Below are 14,610 nucleotides of genomic sequence, written 5' to 3'. Positions count from 1 at the left end.
AAGTTCCTTATGGGTTTTGGATACTAATCCTTTGTCAGATATGTCATTTGCAAATATCTTCTCCCATCCCATAGGCTGCCTTTTGGTTTTGTTGATTGTTTCCTTCACTCTGCAGAAGCTTTTTATCTTAATAAAGTCCCAATAGTTCATTTTTGCTTTTGTTTCTCTTGCCTCTGGAGACATGTCTAGCAAGAAGTTGCCATGGTCAAGGTCAGAGGTTGCTGCCTGTGTTCTCCTCTAGGATTTTGATGGTTTCTTATCTCACATTTAGGTCTTTCATTCATTTTGAGTTTATTTTTCTATTGGTGTAAGAAAATGGCCCAGTTTCATTCTTCTGCATGTGGTTGTCCAGTTTTCCCAACACCATTTGTTGAAGGGACGGTCTCTTCTTTTTTCCGTTGGATATGCTTTCCTGCTTTGTCGCAGATGAGTTGACCATAGAGCTGTGGGTCACTTTGTTCTACAGTACTCTACTATAGAAAGCTACCACAATTTACATATATATCCTTGTTATGGGCTTTTGGGTTGTTTCCAGTTTGGGTCTGTCAAGACTGCTATGAACATGGTTTCTGGTGGAAATATGTACTGATTTCTCTTGAGAACAAACTTAGGAATGGAATTCCTGTGTCATGGGGTACGCATGAGGAGAGCCATCTTTGGAAGGTATCGTCAAACAGTTTTCTAAAGCAGTTGAGATATTTTATACTTCTGCCTGCAAGGTGTAAGAGTTCCGGTTCCCTATGCTTGCCCACACTTGGCAATGTCAGCTTTTTTCCTTATAGTCACTCTATAAGGGTGCAGTTTATCTTATTGTGGTTTTAACGTGCATTTCCCCAATGAGTAATGATTTGCATATCCCTGGTGACTAACAACATATTCTTTACTAAAAAAGGCCACACAATGAACCAAAATATTGATCCTGGTGGGCAGAGGTGTGATGTTTATTGTTTTGGGTTTTGTCGTCTTTTGCCTCATTGTCTTTGTTAAGCTCTTGGCATTTTTTAACTTTAAATGCCTAATTGTTAAAATTGTAAAAACGACCCACATAATCTTCCACCTACTTGTGCTTACAAATGGTGAGGCATATTGATCACAATACAAGTTACTAAGAAATATTTATTGAGCACCTGCTGTGTACCCAGCACTGTGGGAGGGGCTGTAAGAGACCCAGGGCAGTATAGGACTTGTTCTTGCCCTTCAGAGGCTTACAGTCTAGGTGGAAACAGGAGAACCAGGACACATGAGGAGCCAGGAGAAAACAGTACAGGCCAGGATGTTACAGGAGCTTAGGGTGTTTGGGGTCAGACCCACTAAGTGCTTCAGTACCTCTGGGGGCCAGAAGAAACAATAACTCACAACTAGGCCATGTAGCATGCCCTATCCACAGCGTCTACCTCTGCTATCTTAAAACATCTGACTCCTTGTTCAGCTGCTATTCAAAGTGCAATGAAATGGGGGAAGGGTGGGGCAGTGGGGAAAGTCCTTGGATGAGTTCCAGGGGCTGGTGTTGCCCTCTCTCTCCTAGAAAAATCTGCTCCCCTCCAATATGCCCCTGATAGATTCCCCACTCAAGTAGGCCTGTCTCACCCTCCCAGGACCTCTGCCCCAGGAAGTGAGAGGAGGAGGTGGTCGCTGCTTGAGCTGCCTGAGGTAGAACTGGGGACCCCCACTTCTAGTATACCCCTAGGAAACCCTCCCAGTCCACTAAGCTGGGGGAACAGGCATCCCAGAGCTGCCACCCAGGACTGAGAGGGACCTAGTGGGAAAGAGAATGGGGGAGGGGCGGGGGACAGAGAGACTTGAAAGCCCAGCTGGAAAACAGGGGGCATCCGGAGCTCCTAGAAGACCTCATGGGAGGCCAAACATGGAGACTGTCTCCCTTGTGGTGGCAGAGGGGGTGAGGGGAGGTGGGGTGGTTTGCTACGGGACCCTACCTTCCCCCATGCCTTCACAGGACAGAGTGTTCCAGGCTGTGCCCACTTTAGGGTCACCCTGCCCAACCTTAGAGAAGGTGAGAGGACCCCAAAGTTTTGATGCTGACCCCACCCTGCTGGGCCCCCCTTCAAAGTGCTGTTTACTTCTCAAATGATAAAGAATCCAGGTTTGGGAAGGCAGGAAGGGGGCGGAATTTCAGAAAACCTACCAGGCGGTGAGCAGAGGGAGCCAGGCTCCTCCAGAGAACACCACCCAGCAGGTGAGGGTCATGCCAGTCCCACCTTACCTCTGGGAGAGCGGAAATGAGGAGCACAGGGGGAAGATGTATTTAAATAATAGTTTGCATAATAAAAATACCTAGTGCTCTAATAAGCCTATCATTCTGCTATCTAATGGTTTTTTAAATAATCCTAAATGCCAAAGGCTGGGGAGGGGTGGGGGAGGAGGGTGGTGGCAAGCAGGGTATGTACATGAGGAGAAGTTTAAATTAAAACACAAATAATAATTAAGACGCACAAACTGAAGGAGTAAAGGCAAAAGGTGTAGAAAGGGCCTGGGATGTAGGGGGCTCTCATTTCTAGGAGCTTGAGGCTTCCGGTGAGCAGATTAGGGCTTCCTCTTGGAGAAGATCAGCCGGCGTTTGGAGTGATAGAAATCTGGGAAGAAAAAACAGAAGTCAGCTGACCAGGAGGAAGAGGACCCAGCAGAGCTATATCCGTCTAGAGCACACGCAGAGGGGGCAGGGATGTCTCCTAGGGCCGAAGGGACACATTGCCAAGTCCGGGGGTGGGGGTGGGGGGCAACTTCCACTCTGCCTCCCAGGGGAGCATTACAGAGAGCATCCCACCACGCTTCACAGCCGGACCAACAATAACCAGACCTACATCCGTGGGCTGGCTCCAAGCCAAGCTGCCCACTACAGTAGCCAGCTATGTCGTTAAATGAAGGAGAATCAAATAAAATGAAAAATTCAGTTTCTCAGTCACACCAGCCATATGTCAGATGCTCAATGGCTATTTGGAGCTAGCGGCACTGGACATCTGCATCACTGCAGAATCCCATTGAACAGCACTGCTCCAAGAATGCCACTAGATAATCTGTGAGAAGTGTTCCGTACAATGACTGGGCCATATAAATAGGAGCTATTATTATCCGTATTGTTAGTTCTGACTCAGCTGCAAATTTGCCATGGAATTCTTTTTTTTTTTTTTTTTAAGGTGGGCTCCAAACCCAGCAGGGAACCCAACACAGGGCTTGAACTCACAGCCCTGAGATCAAGACCTGAGCTGAGACCAAGAGTCAGACACTCAACTGACTGAGCCACCCAGGTGCCCCTGCCATGGGATTCAGGACTCCACCTCTCTAAGCCTGTTTCCTCATGTATAAAATGAAGCTGCCACTGGTACAATGCTCCAAGAATTGGATAAAATGCCCTCTCTAAAGGCTTTGATCTGGAGCCAGGCACAGTATGTGCTTGAAGGTCAGCCTTGCTCATTGATTTTTTTTATTTTATTTATTTTATTTTTATTTTATTTTTTTTATTTTATTTTTTTAATCAAGCACCCACTATATGCCAGACACTGTGCTAGGTGCTGGGGATTCAGCAATGAACAAGAAAGATGCAGATCCCTTTCTCGTGGAGATAATCACTTCATGAGGGACACAGACAATCTTAAGATAAGGAAGTAGCTGTTGATAGTAAAATCAAGCAAGCAAACCATATGCCAAAGAAAAAAATAAGGAAGATGGATGGGAGTCTGCTTCTCCCTCTCCCTCTGCCACTCCACCCTCAACCCCCCACCCCCGTTCACATTCTTTGACTCTTTCAAATAAATAAATCTTTAAAAAAAAAAAAAAAAAAGGAAGGAAGGAAGCAAAAAGAAACCGTCTTAGAAATTCACCTTAGCAAGGGGCTTGGCATATAATAAATGTTCCCAATAAATGTTAGCTAGCTGGTCTTGGCTGTAGACCTGCCGAGTGACTTCCTCTCTCTGGCCTGTTTCCCTCTGGGCCCGATGAGCCAGCTGAACCCGACAGGCCAGCCCCTGCACCACGGATTCTGAGAGTCCCCTGCAGTGTCCTTCCCCGCACCCATCCTCACCTGTCATGCTGGTCTGCCGCCGTTTTCGGCCCTGAGAGGTGCCAGGCACACCCGGGGATGCCTCAGGCCGCTCAGGGGAGTGAGGCAGGAGGGTGCAGGTCAGCGACAGGTCCAGGTGGTCCTCCTGAGCTGTCCCCTGCAGCAGGGCAGGCGAGGTGCCGGGCCGCTTGCCCCCTCCCAGGTCATCCCGGCCCCCCCGGGGCCCCGCAGGCAGGGAGACCTTGGACAGGCCCAGGCCCCGCACGCGCTCCCAAGCAAAGTCGCCTTCCAGCGGCGTCTCGGTGACGAAGTCAAAGTTCCATCGCTCCCGGGCCTCTTGCACACAGCTGGCCATCAGCGCGTCACAGTCTCGGCGCAGCTGCTCGCTGTCCACGGGGCCGAAGAGGCGGCGGCAAGCCTTGCTGCCATGAGGGATGGGCAGGGCGTCCCTGGACTGCTCCGACATGGCACCTGCAGCTGAGACACAAGGCCCCCGGTCACTTGGGGAATGGCACCCTACCCTAGCAGGCCGGGCTTCCCTGTGCAAGCTCAGAGGGGAGCTTCCTACTAGAACACGAGGTCTCTCTGAGTCCTTCCAGCTGATTCTCCACCATCTCCTCCCCACAGGCCACTCCCAGCCCCCAGTCCACAGCCCCCGGGTGGGGCCAGAACTCAGCCATCCTGGCACCCCAAGGTCACTGGGGGAGTGGGCAGCTGAAGGACAGGTTCTGTCAACAAAGACAAGTTTATTGCATTAGCAGGATCGGAGTCCTGTTTACCACCAGTATTATCAACTAAAATCAATGAGTTTCCCCCTCGAGGTGTCCCTCATGGGTGTGAATTACCAGAGTCCAGTAGTTTCCCAACCCCAGCCGGGACCAAAAGGTCAGGTCCCAAATGAAAGGGCAGGCTGACAGCTCCTCTGGCCTCCTGAATCCCTCTACCAAGATACCCATGTGGGATAATTCTGTTCTGAAATTCAAAAGTACCCCCGGGGTTTTGGGATAAAACAAAACAAAACAAAACACCTAGGATCTATTCCTAGCTCTGCTGCGTATTACATAAACCTTAAATTCACTTAAAGGGGTGCCTGGGTGGCTCAGTTGTTTAAGTGTCTGACTTTGGCTCAGGTCATGATCCTGAGGGATGGAGCCCTGCATTGGGCTCCCTCCTCCACAGGGAGTCTGCTTCTCCCCCCTCTCTCTGCCTCTTCCTCGGCTTGTGCACTACTCTCTCTCTCTAATAAATAAATAAAATCTGTTAAAAATAAGTCACTTAAAAATGTTAAAGATTAAAAAAATAAAGTCACTTAATGTCTCTGGGCCTCAATTTTCTCATCTATAAAAAAATGGGGCTGTGCAAGCGTGCTCAAGCAATTGGTCACGGAGTCCCTTCTAGCAAGGTAATAGAACAGAGGTGGAGGCTCTATCCTGTGGTTAAGAGTGAGGACTCTGGAGCAGGACTGCCTAGGTTGGAATCCAGGCTCCGCTGGGTGACCCTGCACAAATAGCTTAACTTCTCTCAACTCTATTTGCCTCATCTGTAAAATGGAGACAGTAATAGCGAATGTCTCAGAGGACAGATGTGAGGATTAACTGAGTTAACGTAGGTAGCAGGCAGAGAAGCAGCTGGTATATAGAAGCTGGTATATAGAAGTGTTATTATTTCTCTGTGTTCAGTTCTGGCTGAGCCTTCCCCCCCTTCCCCCACCACCACCTCCTTCAGACAACAGCTGACAGGTGCTGTGTGCTGGGGGCCTTTCCCAAGGATGTCATCAGGCGGGAGGCCTGGAGGTGAGGAGGGGCTGGGCAGGGCAGGCCAGGGTGATGATTTCTCCCAGGCTGAGCCACATCCTGCCAGGCACATCAGGTGATCTGAAGTCTAGACAGCCTGGAAGCCTCCGCCTGTGTTAGCTGCATCTGAGGAACCCGTTTTGCAGGCAAAGAAAATTAGAGTTGACCGGTCTACCTGGTTCCTCTCCTTTCACTTCAGAAGAGGGAAAACCGAGGGTGAGTTTGCTCATGACGAAGTGCTGGCACCTACCTGCCCTGCTCTGGCCTGACTCCAGGGCTGAGCGGCTGTGCAACCTTGGCAGGGACTGGCTTTTCCCTGAGGACAAGTCCTGCTTTGCAGGCTCAGAGGGTGAAAGCTCTGCTGAGTGACCTCCTGGGGCAGGAAGCCCTGGACCCTTGCCACAGCTCCCCCTCCCCACCCCACCTCCCACAGTTTATAGGGGAGAGGACACATTAGGTGACCTCAGACCAAGTTTAAAGGGCAAGCGTTTAGAGAGATAGGAGGCTTGCCCCCAAATCAGAAAACTAAAAAGGCCAAGGGCCACTGCCTCATAGAGGGGTTACACAGCGCAGTGGGCGGAGCCCTCAAATAACCTTCACCCACTCTCTTTAGGGCATGCATCAGGATTTATTTATTTTTTTATTTTTTTTTAAATTTTTTAAAAATTTATTTATTTATGATAGTCACAGAGAGAGAGAGAGAGGCAGAGACACAGGCAGAGGGAAAAGCAGGCTCCATGCACCGGGAGCCCGATATGGGATTCGATCCCGGGTCTCCAGGATCACGCCCTGGGCCAAAGGCAGGCGCCAAACCGCTGCGCCACTCAGGGATCCCAGGATTTATTTATATATTTTTATGTGCCAGGGGCTGTTCTAAGTTTATAAATATTAATTTTCCTAAAGAGTGGGTATATTTGCTCTTTTTTTTTTTTAACAGAAGAAGTAACTAAGACCTCAGAGAAGTAAAGTAACTTGCCCGAGGTCACATGGCTCACAAGTGGCACAGCCAGGATTTGAACCCAGGCCTGTTTATCCTGGGTTCCGTGCTCTGGTGTTCATCCTTACTCCCTCTCTAGTTTTGTGTTCCTAACCAGAGGCCCAGCAGAATCACTTAGGGAGCTTTTTAAAAAATACAGGTTGATAGGTCCCTCTCTTCCCAGAATAACTCAAACTAAAGGGGATTTAAGCCCCTGGATGGCTCAGCAGTTGAGCATCTGCCTTGGGTGCAGGGCCTGATGCCGGAGTTCACGGGTAGAGTCCCACAGCCGGTTTCCCGCAGGGAGCCTGCTTCTCCCTCTGCCTGTGTCTCTGCCTCCTCTGTGTGTCTCTCATGAATAAATAAATAAATAATCTTAAAAAAATAATAAAATAAAGGGGATTTAAGCAGGTGTTTGGCAGTTCCCCATATGGGCACTCTTGGGGTGCCTTTCAAGAGAGGATACACAGGGATCCCTGGGTGGCGCAGCGGTTTGGCGCCTGCCTTTGGCCCAGGGCGCGATCCTGAAGACCCGGGATCGAGTCCCACGTCGGGCTCCCGGTGCATGGAGCCTGCTTCTCCCTCTGCCTGTGTCTCTGCCTCTCTCGATCTCTGTGTGTGTGACTATCATAAATAAATAAATAAAAATTTAAAAAAAGAAAAAAAAAAAGAGAGGATACACAGGATGGCCTCACTGGCACAAGGAGGAGGAGCCTGCCTTGGATTTTCACCAGGAGGCTGAGTATTCCCAGGCTTCTAGGCGCTCAAGATGGGACCAGAATCCAGGCAAGGATCCTCCCTCCTACCACCCTATGGCCCTCATAGGCTCCTCATCAAAATCTGATCTCATGCCCATTATCATAACTCCCAGTTCAGAGAAAAGTCAAATATAAACCCTTATTTCACAAACAACCGAGAATAGCATCCTTTGTTGGCCTTCGTGTCTTAGACTTCAGCCAGTTTTAATTCCGAAGTAAACGGTCAGCACTCAGCCCCCCGCGATGAGCCAACGGGGCATTCTTTTTCAGGGGCGTTCGCAGCTGCGGCTCGGCTCAGCCGGGGCGCAGCGAGGCGGGAAGGGAAGGCGGGCGAAGCCGCATTCCGCGGGAAGGCGCGTTTGCTATTCGCGTCGGGGCCGGACGGGGGCGCCGGTCTCCAGGAAATCACGCGCAGGGCCGGCGTGTGGGCCGAGCCCCGAGCAGCCGCTGCGGGGAGTGATGAGTCAGTTTCCTGCAAAGCGCTCCCCGCCCGCCAAAACTTTGCTTGCGCTCGGGCCGCAGCGTCACCCTCGGGTGGGGAGGGGGAGGCGGAGGCGGAGGCGGGGGGGCGGACCGGGGGCCGCAAACACGTCACGCTGAGCCAGCCAGGCTTCCGAAAGCCCCGCCACTGTTGGAAAAACGCGCGCGCCTCCGTGACACACACACACACACACACACACACACACACACACACACGCTCCGCACGCAGAGGCGCGCAGAGGTTTGGTCCCTCCACCTTATCTCCACGCCCAAAGCACGGGATGAGTCAGATCCCTGGAAAATAAAAATAGACGAAAGCAAGGAAAACAGAACCGCTCGACAGTCCTCGAACCGCGACGTGGAGGCAGGGAAGGGGGGGGGGAGGAGCCGCCCGGGCACCCTAAAGCGCCAAACCCAATTCCAAGATTCTTTTCCGCAAGAGAGGGGCGCCCGCGTCCCCCGAGGGCCCCCGACAGGGGGTGTTGCACGGTGGCCCGCGCTGGGCGGCGGCGCCCAAAGGACGGCTCGTCCTCCCGCTGCGCGCTGAGCAGTCGCCCTCGGAGACGGCAGTTTGGCGAGGGGCGCCGGGAGCCCCCGGATGTGGCCGTCAGGGTCCCTGAGCCCCCCGCAGTCCCAGCCTCCAGATGGGACCTCTCCGGGTCCCTCGCCCCGGGCGTGGGCTGCACGCCCCGCGGCCCCGCGGCCCCGCGGCGCAGGTCTCCGCTCCCGCTGCGGAGCGCGGCGCCCCGACCCCGGCGCAGGCGGGGCGCGGAGGAAGACAGGTGTGTCCGACCCCTGTTCTTCTCCAACTGGCCGGCGGGAGCGAGCCCAGCCCGCGCAGGGCCAGGGCCACCGCTCCGGGCCCCCGAGGGCGCGCTGCGAGGCGGGGGCCGGACACCCCGTCCTGGACCTCCCGATGTCACGTCCCGGCTTCCCGGAGAACACTTTGTGCCAGCCAAATAGTCACTGTGCTGATCGGGGGGACAGACACCCGGGGCGGAGAGGAAGCCGACTTCTGGGGCGCCACGGTCCCCCAGCCCGGGCGGGGCTCTGACCGCACCCGTCCCATTTCCCGGGGTCTCCTTGTCACCGTGAGTCACCTCCTCGATTGCCCTGAAAGGATGTGTCCCAACACGTTCCCAAGGACCGGGGGGGGGGGGTACGCAGCCCGCGCTGACCTCAGCGCCCAGCCGGTGGCGGACGCGGAGGCGTCGGGGACCCCGACCGCAGGGGTCTGGGCGGAGACCGCACGGATTGGACCGGAGCGCCGCCGGGAGCGGAGGGCGGTGAACCTGCCGGGGGCCTGGGGCGCGCGAGTCCACGCCTCCCCTGGCTTCGGGGGGATCCCCGCTCTGCGGCGCTCCCTCCTCCGCCCCGGGTTTCCGACCAGCCCGACCTCTGGCACAAGCGCACCTTACAGGGACCCCCGTGGGAGCCGAGCCCAGCCCCACGCGCCGACCCACGCACGTCATTCACCTGTGAAGACGGCACGCGCACGCACACACTCAGCCGCTGGGACACGAACACGCACACACGAGGCGGACACCTCGGCTGGGCTCCGCGCCGCCAGCCCACGGCCCCCCTCGCCGGCCACAACGCCCTCACCTCCTCCGAGGGTCCCCGGCTCCGCGAATCCGCGCCCGCCTCCGCTCTCCAGGCCACCGGCTCCGGCAGCAGCTCGCGAGCTGGCGCCGCCCGGTGCCGCCTTATATAGGGACCGGCCGCCCCGCCCCCAGGCCTGGCACCGCCCCTTCTGCCGCCGTTCGCCGCCGCTGCTCGCCACTCGCCGGCGGCTGGGAGACCTCCGAAGTCAGACGCCTCCCCCGCGGGCTGCAGGGGGGCGCTTCCCCCCGCGCCCGCGCCCCGCGCCCGCGCCCCGCGCCCCGCGCCCCGCGCCTGGGTCCCTGTGCTTGGCATGTTTCCCCACTAACTGAGCCACAGATCGGGGTTGTTTTCGCTGGGTTGGGAGTTGGCACTCCCCACGAAGGGATGGCATTCTTAGGATGAGCCCTTCTGCTGGCCCCGAGAAGATCACGAGGGGTGACATTCATAGATAACACTCCATAAATAAAAGCATAAAGGATGTGCCTCGCTCGGCAATTTCCAGAAAAGCCCACTATACCGCCAGTCTTCCCACAGACCCCTCACTAGACCGCCTCTTCCCAAGCACCCAGACACGCCAACAAAGCATCTTGGAGACCAGAACCGGATTCGATCCCCCTTATTTCACAGATGAAGAAATTAAGGACCTCAGGACTAAACGGATGCAAAGTTGTTGCTCGCCCAATGCCCCCAGGGAAGGAGGGAATGGGGAATACTCAGAAAAGGTCAACCAGGTCTCCAGGGGAAAGCAGGAAATGGGGGAAATTGGACATTGAACCAACCTCCCTACCCCTCCTCCTCATGCCCACATCCACCTCCTTCTCACCTCAACAATAGAGATCTCTATGATTGCAACAGATTTTATTTATTTATTTTATTTATTTATGATAGTCACACAGAGAGAGAGAGAGAGAGAGAGAGAGGCAGAGACACAGGCAGAGGGAGAAGCGGGCTCCATGCAGGGAGCCCGACGTGGGACTCGATCCAGGGTCTCCAGGATCGGGCCCTGGGCCAAAGGCAGGCGCCAAACCGCTGAGCCACCCAGGGATCCCGCAACAGATTTTTTTTAAAAGATTTTATTTTTTATTTATTTATTTATTTATTTATTTATTTATTTATTTATTTATTTATTTGACAGAGAGAAAGAGAGAGCAGGAGCAGAGGAAGGGGGAGAGGTAGGGAGAGAGGTAGAAGCAGACTACCTGCTGAGCAAAGAGCCCAACTCCAGGCTGGATACCAAGACCCCAAAATCATGAAGCAAAGACAGATGCTAAACCAACTGAACTACCCAGGCACCTCTGATTGCAACAGGTTTGATAGCTAGGAAGGGGGAAGGACTTGGTTAGCAAATTATCTCCTGGATATTCCCCCACACAATCCGCTTACACTGCTGGGAACACTGAGGCTCAGAGAAGTTCAGTGACCTGACTCAGGTCACACAGCAAATAAACAGCTATAATTTGAGCATAGGCCCAGTGCCTCTCAGAGCTCTCTGCTCATTGCCCTCTCTATTTAAGTGGCTCTAGAAAGAGGGAAACCCCCAGCACTCCTCATTTTCAGGCAGTGTACTGAGGTGGCATTGATGAAAGACAATTCTGGAAAGGTCCACTGGTGCTTGCCGCTGGTACAAAAGCAAGTGATGTGCCCATTTCCTCCCACCCACTTGCCACCACTAGCCCCTCTTGTACTTCTTTTTTGCCTCCTTCTTTCACTTAATATAGTTGTAGTTTTGCTTTTAAAAAATTGTGGGGAACAGTGGAAGGTGCCTGGCTGGCTCAGTCAGGAGAGAATGTGACTCTTGATTTCAGGGTCTGACTTCAAGCCCCTTGTTGGGCATAGAGCTTACTTTTAAAAAATAAAAGAAATATGGGTAGCCTGGGTGGCTCAGTGGCTGCGCATCTGTTTTGGCTTGGGTCAAGATCCTGGGGTCCTGGGATCAAGGCCCACATCAGGCTCCCCACAGGGAGCCTGCTTCTCCCTCTGCTTATGTCTCTGCCACCTCTCTGTGTCTCTCATGAATAAATACATTTAAAAATGTTAAAAAAAATAAAAATAAAAGAAATAGAATAAAATAACTTTTTAAATCTTTAAAAATACATTTCAGAGAACAGAATGTTACTTTGAACAGAAATCCCACTAAGAAATAGATCCCAGGCTTGGAGCAGCTACAATTACTGACATCTAGGACTGTTCAGTGTCTGGAAATCTCTGCCCAGACATGCCCCATTTTCTTCCTCTAACACAGCTGACCTCGGGGAGGACAGGTCTTCTCCTCTACTGCTGGCATAGGAGCCCAGGTAGGGGTGCAAGGGCACAGCACCAGACTCCCTTGCCTGCCTGATGGTGGATTCAAGCCAGGACTGCAGCTGGATCTCAGGGGGGCCACACAAAGGCCAAGACCCCAGGACCAATCCCCTCCTCCCTAGCTCCTTTCTTCATACCGCACCTCCCTCCATCCCCAACATATACATACCCAAAGGCTGTGCTGTCAAATGTTCAGCAGAGGACAGGCATATCCTCCTACTGCCTTGAATCTCCTTGTCTCTCAAGCATCTCAAATAGACTTGACATTGTCTGTCTTTACTTTGGGGAAAAAAATTTTTTTAAGGAGGCTTGTATTGAATTATTTAAAATTTTGTGGTACTGAACTTCACAATGAAATAATTCTTTTTGTTGTTGTTAGGAAGTGAGTTTTGTGGGGTTTTTTTTTGGGGGGGGTTTAAATGAAACTTTTAGCTCATCACCACCACCACCACCACCACCACCACAACAGAATTCAACAAATATTTATTAGGCACAGTACTAAGTGTCTAATACTGTTCAGTACTTAAAAAAAATTTCCAACCATACACTTGAGTGTGTACCCAGGCATGCCCTTAACGAGGGACTTCTGCTATGAAGGGGGCAAAAGAACAGATTGTTAGAAGTCACACAGGAGAGCTGATGCAAAAAAAGTGTGCAAAAAACACACACACAGACACACACCCTGGATCCCAGGCCAATCCCAAGGGATCTGCAGCAAACCACATATTTCTGTTCAGAGAAATTCAAACCAAGTCTCCTTGGGGTCTTTGGGGGGTCTCCTGTGTCCTGCCATCCCCCTCTTTACCCCAAAGCAGGCAGCCCGAAGGACAAAACAGCCACCAGCCCCTTCTACCCCAGTGCTCAACATGTTCGGACATGTTCCTGAGGTCTGAAGGACTAGTCGGGGCTACAGTCTGCTGCCCGGGCATGCTCCCTGGGAAGGAGGTGGCTCGGGGATGGAGGGAGGCTCTGTCTGGGGACAAGAGGTTTCAGGTCAGCCCCCACAAGGAGGGAGGTGATGACAGAAAGGAAAGCTGGGAAGCTCAAGTCTGAAGGAGGATGTAAGGGTGGCTACTGGAGCTGCCCAGGAAGGGAGAGGAAGTAGTAGGAACAGGGTCGCCATTTCTCAGAAAATGTTTGGGGAGTCCCAAACCGGGGTACTCGGCTTACAGAGGAATTTACCTCCACACAGGCTCCCAAGAAGGGAGACCCCAGAAAAAAGACAGAACAGAAATATTTATTGCACTACTGAGCAGAAGTCCTGCTTCTTCTTCTTTTTTTTTTTTAAGAATGAGTTTGAGAGCCCCAACTCTGACTTGCTGGAGGCTTGGCCCAGCCAGTCAGCCAGTACAAAAGATCAGGACTACTGAACAGCGAGAAAGAGAAAGCTGTGGCTGAATATGTGTCACACAAACACTTCCAGTCTCCCTAAGCTGATAATTTCACTTTCCCTAAGTCTGAAATTCTACCATTAGAAATTCATTCCTTTGGCAGGAGTTCCTTCTGTTCGTTTTTAAATAAGCTCACATAGGCAGAGTGCTTAGTATAGTGCCTAGCACATGGAAATCACTGTGAACATTAGTTATTATTGCTATACACACACCCCAGGAAAGGCATCCCTTGAAATTGAGTAATCATTTACACCTTAGTGAGTATCTTAGGCAGGTTTCCTAGAAAACACTCTGAAGTGGAGGTACTCTTGAAGGAGGTTTCTTGGGGAGTGCATCCCCACTCAACCTCTGTGGGAGTATAAAAGAAACAGGATCCGACAGAGAGATGAGTTGGGCTATGATGGAGACTGGAGGCTCTAGAGAGGCCCCAGCTAATCCCACACGAGCTCTGGAGCTGGGATGTCCCACAGAGTTCCCTGAATTAAAGCAAGGGGCCTGGGCCTGTATATTCATCCTTTGACCAGTCATTTGGATATGGCTGCCCTTGGAGTAGAGGTGTGTACACAGCCTTGGCCAAGAGAATTCCCTTATCTGAGGCTGATTCCTGAAGAAGGACTTAGTTGTAAGCATCAGCAACCAATGCTCCAAACAGCCAGTAGGGAGAATAAGTGCCTGGCTGGTCCTGCAGAAGGTTCTAGGTGGCATAGCACATGGTGAATGACTTGATCAGATCATTTAGGGAGATGCGTGAACACAGGCCACCTAAGGAATGAAGTTCTCACTGTGCCTTGCACATAGCATTCCCATTTCTAGAATGAGTCTTCCTGACCAACCTACCCCACCTCTACTCCTTTCTCTACCTTTGAACTCCTACTCATCCTGCATTACCCAACCTACATGACCCCTTTGGAGGGAGACCTTCTCAGGGTTCCCTCTGGCTCCCAGAGCTCCTGGTGAGTAATCCATTCCACTGTGCCTTGCTGGCTTGCCTGGTTTGTGTACCTACTGCATTCCCTGAGCTGAGAACCTGAAGGGGTTGAGCCCATATTTTATTCATCTTTGTACTTTTGAGGCCTAGCAGCCTCAGCCAGAGCTCATTGAATATTTATGAAAGAGCCATTTTTGGCCTGCAACCTGAGATTAGGCTTAAGTGTCACTGCTTCTGAGTCTTTTCTTTTATTTATTTATTCATCTATTCACTCATTCATTCCTTTATATATGTATATAATCATAGATGTGTGTATATACATATAATTAACACACACACACAATTAACACTCATTGCTCAACC

The 14,610-nt window shown here is 52.0% G+C and overlaps 1 protein-coding gene across 1 annotated transcript; it reads right to left on the bottom strand.

The window, feature by feature from the left end:
- Positions 1-1,098: 1,098 nt before the first annotated feature.
- On the bottom strand, positions 1,099-9,698 carry CDKN1A (cyclin dependent kinase inhibitor 1A). Its single transcript, XM_055330619.1, has 3 exons — positions 9,628-9,698; positions 4,037-4,492; positions 1,099-2,591 (listed from the first exon to the last, which is right to left on the bottom strand). Exons 2-3 carry the CDS (start codon positions 4,479-4,481, stop codon positions 2,542-2,544), a joined length of 495 nt encoding a protein of 164 aa, XP_055186594.1. The 5' UTR covers positions 4,482-4,492; positions 9,628-9,698; the 3' UTR covers positions 1,099-2,541.
- Positions 9,699-14,610: the final 4,912 nt, after the last annotated feature.

This window comes from Nyctereutes procyonoides, unplaced genomic scaffold (assembly GCF_905146905.1).
Source record: "Nyctereutes procyonoides isolate TBG_1078 unplaced genomic scaffold, NYPRO_anot_genome, whole genome shotgun sequence".
Lineage (NCBI taxonomy): Eukaryota > Metazoa > Chordata > Mammalia > Carnivora > Canidae > Nyctereutes > Nyctereutes procyonoides.
This window is presented reverse-complemented; position numbering and strand designations above follow the sequence as displayed.

Coding starts and splice junctions, on each gene's coding strand:
- CDKN1A (XM_055330619.1), bottom strand. CDS start 4,481: ATGTCGGAGCAGTCCAGGGACGCCCTGCCCATCCCTCATGGCAGCAAG. Junction 2,592..4,036: donor GCGGCAGACCAGCATGACAG/GTGAGGATGGGT, acceptor TTTTCTTCCCAG/ATTTCTATCACTCCAAACGC.